At 30.2% G+C, this 8,106-nt stretch overlaps 1 protein-coding gene across 1 annotated transcript in view; it reads left to right on the top strand.

Annotated features, from left to right (window-relative positions):
• Window positions 1-451: 451 nt before the first annotated feature.
• Window positions 452-8,106, top strand: part of LOC106679004 (acyl-CoA-binding domain-containing protein 5) — a 79,200-nt gene continuing 71,545 nt past the window's right edge. The window contains exon 1 of the mRNA XM_014417907.3: window positions 452-832. Coding sequence (XP_014273393.1) covers window positions 772-832 — 61 coding nt within the window. The 5' untranslated portion in view covers window positions 452-771. The remainder of the gene's footprint in view (window positions 833-8,106) is intronic.

The following is an 8,106-nucleotide window of genomic DNA, read 5'->3' as shown; positions in this document are numbered from 1 at the left end:
AAAGAATTTTTATTTTTATGTGAAAATTGACTAGATTAATTGTTGAATTGACCTGGGCAGAATAGCCTGTATGAAGTTGTGTTTTTAAAAATTATTTAGTTCAAAAATTGTATTAAGATTGTCCCTGAGGGCAGCCGAATTGGCCGAAATGTCGGACTTATAAAGAGAATGAAATTTAAATTTATTTATTTAAAGAATTATTGTATTAGGACCTATCGAAATAAATAATAAGTTCTATATAGTGTAAACCAGAGTTGGGCAGTATTTCAAAATACAATTCTTGTACCTAATATTTTTGGACACAATACAATATTGACCTAGCAGAATAGCCTGCATGAAGTTGTTTTTTTAAAAATTATTTAGTTCAAAAATTGTCCCTGAGGATGGCTGAAACGTCCGACTTAGTAAGAGAATAAAATGGATAAAATTTAAATTTATTTATTTAATCAACATTAACCAGTCTCAAGAAAGTGTTTAAGATTATAAATATAATAATTCTTTACAATTTTAAACTTATTAGATGACATTTAATTTTAATTCTAGTTAAAGTGGACGTCATAGAATTCAATAGCTTTCCCCCCTCCACTTGATTTTAAAGGCAGTTGTCAACGCCCCCTTCCCTCAGTTAACAGATGGTGTTCGGTTTGTTATGATGAAGATCGAGCTTCGTTGTCTCTTCGTCATGTAAATAGTTTTATTGTTAAAGATATCGTTTGTGTTAATTTCGTTTTATTATCGAATCTTCAAAATATTTGTGTCCCAGCCTCTGTTATGTCGTGTGAAGACAAATTCAATGCCGCAGTCAGCGTCATTAGAAATCTTCCTAAAAATGGTGAGATTATATTTGTCAATTATAATCATTTGAAACATTGTGTTTTTTTTTTTTTTTTTTGTTATATAAATATCGTATTTTAATTACACATTTATTGTTTAATTGCACTGTTTTTCCTAATATGTTAAATTCGATCTATAATCTAAATCATATATTTCTCAATTCATTTTTCTAATTTCATAATACATATTAGAAATGTATGTTTACATACATGCATTATAATATGTATAGTTATTAGCACATATAACTATCAATATGTTTATTTTGTGTGAAAGTAGAAAGCAATTTTTATGGTCAATTTACCATTAATTTAGCACTGGCTTATTGTTTCATTTATTACTTGAACTATTTCATAAGAGAAAAAAATCAAAAAGTCATATTTTAATGTTCTGTCATTTTGACATTTATCATTTGTATGTACTGTTGTAACATTAATGATAATTGTTGCGGAATGAGTTAAATATTAAATTTTTTTAAATTGATTTCTGTTTGTGGATTATTTTAATATTAGCAATATTGTGTTGATTTAAAATTTTTCTTATTAAACCGATTGGGCATCAATAGAATTATGATTTTACTTATCTCAAAAATGATTCTTTGATTTATTCAGTTTTTTTCTTAATACTTAAATGGCATTTGCTTATTTCTGTTCTGATTGAAAGTATGTATTATTAAATGTTACGACCCTAATGAGTTAAACCAGTGAAAGTTCTTTTAATCTGTATGCTCATTGCTTGTGTTTGATTTTATTTAACCTTTTTTTCTCTCCATTACTATCTGGTGTACTTAAGCTTTCGGGTTATAAAAAAACAAAACCACTTACCTGTACCTGCATGCCTCACTGTGGCGGCCTATACTGATAGGGTTTATTGCTCGAGTTCAATTTTGTGGTGAGTGTTCTTTACCTGTGGTTTGACCTGAAGATGAAAACAAATTGAGTACCCCATCTTGTTACAGTCTAATAATTTGTTTCATCATTATTATATATAACTTCATTTTAATAATCCTGAATATATTTTCAAATAATAGTTTGTTGTTTTTTTTTTATGGCAATATAGGTAGATTTTATTTTTAAATAGTAACATTTATTTTCATCTGTAATAATTATTTCATCTTATAATAATGACTTTCTATTTCATTGTATATATTTTTTTGTTATGAAAAGTAAATAATAAAATAGAAATTGTGGTATGAATATTAACCAATTAAGTCAAAGGATTATATTTTAAAATATTACTATTTTCTCACAATTATGCTTTAAATTCATTATAATTATAAACTGGTATTATAATACTTATTGTAACTATTATAATAATTTTGTCTTATTGTACAAATATATAAAAACATGTCCAGGTACAATATAAAATATTTTCATTATAATATTTAAAAAAATATTACTACATGCTGTACCAATAGATCACAACTCTTTTGAAATGCTAGTAAGTTTAAACTAACTTTCAGGAGTTCATATGGTAATTTGTGTTTCAAAATGTTTATGGAAGATGTTTAAACCTATCTGGAAGAAACTTCCCTATTGTTTCTTAATAATTATAATAATAATCGTCTTTATTTATATACATATATACATTTATAATAACATTAATTACATTTATGTTTACATCTACTTTTTCTTTATTATACATGTTAATTATATTGTTTGTTAAAAAATTATCTTCCTTAATTATACTACTGTTTATTCATAGTTAAACGATAAATGTCACGGATTTCAGTAGGGATCCAATGTCAGGTAAACAAAACCGCGAATTTTCTATTGTTTTCACTCAAGTTTTAAATTGTTTACTTTTTAAAGTTGGAGTAAACAAAAATTAAAAAATACAAAACTTCATCACTGGCGTCTTCTTTAACACTTGTTAGATTCATTGATCAGTTAAAATTTTCTTAAAATACATTTTTATTTTAACCAATATTGTTAAAGCCACCTCAAATCGACTGTCTTTTTGTTGGAAGGCTTTAAAATGAACAAAAAACAAACTGGCTCAGATTAAACATTTATTTGGTTCAATTTAAACATGGTAAAAAAAAAAAAAAACTAGCATAAACAAAACATACAAGTAAAAGTTTTTTTTTTTTATTTTATTTATTTATTGATATTTACAACTGTATAAAAAAATACAACCAGTAAATTTGATCATAATGACATAATGATATGATATAGGATGTAGAGAAACTACCCAGTAGTAGAACTCTAAAAACAGTTTACAATATAAGGCTACAAATTTAACTTACACTTATTTTCAAACGTATTTTCCTTAATACTTAAATTTAAAAATTGATTCGTTCAATTTGGCCCAAAGTTGTTATAAAATTGTAGTTCAATCAAAAAAGGGTTTGAAATAATAATTTAGTCAAGGAATAGTTGCCATTTCCCCCCCCCCTACCTAGACTTGGCAGGCACATCAGTTTTGACGAGTTATTATACATAGTTTTCATTAATGTAATAAAAAATTGTGGTGAAATGCCCTTTTTTCTTCCCGGCTCTTGTACTCCAAGGTGAACGGGTGAAAACTGGTATGTACGTGGAGCCCGCATCAGCTGATCCGTGGCCCTGTGCAAAGATTAGTTGCCGTTCATTGGGTCAGGGATCGATTATCGTTTAATAATAGGAGTTGGGTTAGTACTAGAATACTAGTTTACCCAAACGGAAACTAGTATAAGAGTAGTTAATTCATAAGAGGCGTTTGTACCTGAGGGAGTTAAGCGACTGCCTCGTGACTTAGCCGGTGCCAGTTCGTATCTGGCTTGAATTTTATTTCTTTGGCTGTTCAGGAAATGAAAACATGACTCCTACTATGGTTAGAATAGGTAGGGTTTATAATGAGGTGTAGATAGTTGACCGTAGATTAATGATTGGAGAAGTTTGTCGGGGGTGCGGTCAGCAAAGAACAACATAAATAAACAAAACCATATTTATTTATTTTATGCCGACGTTTCGACTTGAGTTTCAGGTCTTCATCAGAGGTTATGGCGTAGAAGCTAGGCCTGCAAACTTCAGTTGCTTCTACGCCATAACCTCTGATGAAGACCTGAAACTCAGGTCGATAGGTCGGCATAAAATAGATAAATATGGTTTTGTTTATTTATGTTGTTCTTTGCTGACCGCACCCCCGACAAACTTCTCCAATCATTAGGTAGGGTTAATTCATAAGATTCGATAGGCCTAATTAATCAAAGAATATACCTATTAATATTGACGAAAAGAATCCCTTCTGAGAGAATGTCGAAATACTAACAACACCAAGCTCTATTTGTATTATTGATCGTATGAGAAGTCCTCAAGGGAACTTTATTGCACTCCCGGTTCCCAACCAGTATTGGTGGGAGGGAGGGGAGGAGCTTATGATAGAAGTAGGAAAATGCACACATTATCATTTAATACTAGTAATGCTATCCATCTTTTCATCAAAAGTTCAGAAAGGCAAAGGGTGCCGCCACAACACCTGTGCAAAATGTAAAAAAAATCTGTGCTGGTAAGGTTCAAAACTGTATTGAGTTGGCCTTGACTGATCCATTTAAAAATATTTTGAGACCACTGCTCTTGTTGCTGTTCTTTTAACCTTAATAACTATATTTACATTATACAAAATCATCGTAAGGCCAATTGCGATCTTTTTTTATATCAGCCGGACTATCTTCCTGCAATCTACTTCATACGATCAATTATCTTCTTCCAGTGTATTTTAAGTGATCATTACACGATCGATATTCGAGTTGTTATTACTATAATTAATAATTTAATTAATATTTAATAAATAATTAATTGCTATAAATATCTACGGTTGTAGTGTTTCAAAAGTCTTCATTTCTGTGACCTTCATCAGGTAATTATGATAGCGTGAAACGCCTAATTATTTTCGGCCTTCTTGGCTAATTCTATCTACAAAAAATCGGCATTAACTCATTTTTTTTCCATCATAGTATTTAATTACATGCACGCTAATATAGGCCTTGAGGATATCTTGTTTAAGTATTACCTTTTTTATATTCATTGAGGGAATTACATCAAACATGGTCCGACCAGATAGCGACATCTATCAGTCGGTGCTAAAATAACACATAAAAATGATAGACATAAGTGAAATTTATTAATAACGATTTTGACTATTACGGAGTTGTGATGGTGTTACGGTTGCCATGGTGAAATAAAAACACTGGCGATATCTACGTAGACAAGGGGTGTTACGGTTGCCATGGTGAAATAAAAACACTGGCGATATCTACGTAGACAAGGGGTGTTACGGTTGCCATGGTGAAATAATAACACTGGCTAGATCTGTTCAGACAAGAGGTGTTACGCGGTTGTCATGGTGAAAACAAAACACGAGCGATATGTTTGAGACGAGTGTGTTTTGTTTGAGTGAAGGCGACAGTTTGATTTTAGAACACGTTACGATTGTTCAATGTGAAGTGGTAATAGTTTAAAGGCCCTCTGTCTTTATGGTTTGAACCGGAATATCACCAGGTGAGAAATGTTGTCATATATGGTTTTTTTTTCAAAATTATGGTGTTTACTTCAATAGACGATCATTAACAATAGAAGTGGCGGACTACGTGGGGTTTGAACTAAATTTTATCTTATTTTTTTTTATTTTATATTCACTTTTATACTCTTTTGGATAATAATGTAAATATAGTTATTAAGGTTAAGGTTAAGTCAACCTATAAGTTTTAATTGTTTTATTAATTGATAAGAATTCTTTTTTTTTTATTTTTCATTCTCTGTATATATATATTTCTTATTATTAAACTTTTGTACATATAATTCAGTTGTTCTTTCTCTGCTTTCAACTTGTTAATTTACTTATGTTTTTTTTTTGTTGTTCACGGAATATTACGATAATTCAACAGGTGGGTAGGTAACACCCCTAGGTTTCCTGTTATCTACATGTAAAGATATTCGCCAGTGGTCATATTCAACAATTGTTTATATAGTGGTATATTTTAGTTATATTGTAGGCATAATGCTTTGGGGTTTTCGTTATTTCCAAGAAAAATAACGTGGCGCCTGAGGAGTAATTTATTTATTGTTTTGTTTTGTGTTTTTTTCTTTTGCAATTATATTTTTTTTTATTTCACTTTAACTCACCCCCTTCTCCGCTGAGCGTGGGCAACGATAAACGTATAACTAAGAATAAATCAAAATCAGCGGTTATAATGGATCAGTTGTACATTAGTTATATCGAAAAGTTTCAAAAAATAGCCTTTAGTTAGTCAAATAACTCTATATAAATATAGGTTTTCTCCTGGTTTCTCCATCTGTACTACATCTCACTTTAACAATTTCATGCCGTTTTTCAATTTCAGGCGCTTTTCAAATATTGTTTGATTTAACTATCTTAAAGTCTCCTTTTCTCTTTTTAAGATAATATTTCAAAAGTGATATAGGACCATCGCTCCCCGGGGTTTAGCGTGGCGGGTCCCTTTTTTTGTGTTATGATTTCTTGTGAAATTGTAACATATCGTACATCGACCAACCTACTCGCTATAATTGTTGCTTTTATAAAAAATGTATGTAATATGTTTTTTTTAATAATTTATATTTTTTCTTAAATCAAAATAGTTAGTCCGATCAACCAGAAATCAACGTTTTGTGAATCTATTTTAGAAAATATCATAACAACTACTACTCTTGCGAAGATTAACATTATAAACTACTTTATAACATATTAAACTAGCTTTAATATGAGTGCTAATAGACATCTGTACGTCGAATAGTTTTTGGATAATAAGTTAAATGAAACTTATTGTCTGAAAAACTTTTTTTTTTTTAATTATTTATTTATTGTAATTTACAACAGTACAAAATAATACAATAGGTAAATATGTATTATGTTTCATATACACTTGAAAATCTTGGTAAGGAACCACCCATTGGTGGTACTTCAAACATTAATTTAAACTAGAAGGTCTCGTGGCCATCTTCTTTTCAGACGCCTCGGAGGATTATCGGGGATTGTTAAGGATGAAAGATTAAGAATTAATGGGTTAGGATGGTTAAGGATCTGGTCAAATCTGCAACGAATGGGATGTTAAGGTCTTTATGAATGGGTTTATTTGTGACATAATAAGGAGCATCAAGGATTTTACGTAGGATTTTGGATTGTAACGATTGGATGCGGGAAGAATTTGATGGTTTATCTTAACAACTACTACTCCTGCGAAGATTAACATTATAAACTACTTTATAGCATATTAAACTAGCTTTAATTTGAGAGGTAATATACATCTGTACGTCGAATAGTTTTTGAGATAGTAAGTTAAATGAAAGTTATTGTCTGAACAACTATAAATCAATTTATTTTAGCAAATATCATGAAAACTACTACTCATGCGAAGATTAACATTATAAACCACATTATAACATATTAAACTAGCTTTAATATGAGTGCTAATAGACATCTGTACGTCGAATAGTTTTTTAGATACAGATTTCTAGAAATCAAATTATTAACTACAGATTTGCTGTGCATTTTTTATGAAATATTGCAATTTAAAAAGTAATATCTCGGGAACTATTGAACGTAAATAGCCTCTATTAGGGTTCATGTTTTAGCACATTTACTCAACTTTAAAGCTCGTAATGAACATTTTTTTTACGTTTTGAAGTAGCCGAAATTTTTTATTCTCGCAATCTATACTTGGCAGACTCATCAATTTTGAGTAGTAATTATACATAGTTTTCATTAAAGTAATAAAACATGGGGGTAAAATAACTGCCTTTTTTTCTCCTCTTGGGCTCTTGTACTATAAGTACCAGCGGTATCCATTTGAGAAACAGTACGCTTCTATGCATGTTTTGAGGTGTACTTTATCTATCTTGTTATTTTTATTTTATACTGTTAAAGCGAGATTTGACTTAAAAAGACACAGAGAGTTGATTTAGCACAACTTGATAGAAGTGTGAATTTCCTCCTTAGGAGACATTGAGTAATAATATACACAGTAATAGTAATAATATACATACTAATAGTAATAATATACATAGTAATAATAGTAATAGTAATAATAATAATATACATAGTAGATAAGTACAATCTAGTGCTACTTTTGGAAATGTATATCTGTCTTTTATTGTACGGTCCTTTAGACTTCTCCTCCTTCCTATTGTTATTGTTCTGTTCGTAAGGAAATACAGCTCGTTCCCGTAGGACTTGCGATCCCATTCGCAACTGCAGGTTAGTTCCCTGCAGAGTGAAATTTCCTTTCTGCTAGGACCTTCGGCTAGATTCTTATTTGCCTTCCCCTTCAGTCTCCTT

Source organism: Halyomorpha halys, unplaced genomic scaffold (assembly GCF_000696795.3).
Source record: "Halyomorpha halys isolate HHAL.00 unplaced genomic scaffold, Hhal_1.1 Scaffold171.1, whole genome shotgun sequence".
Taxonomy (NCBI): Eukaryota; Metazoa; Arthropoda; class Insecta; order Hemiptera; family Pentatomidae; genus Halyomorpha; species Halyomorpha halys.
This window is presented reverse-complemented; position numbering and strand designations above follow the sequence as displayed.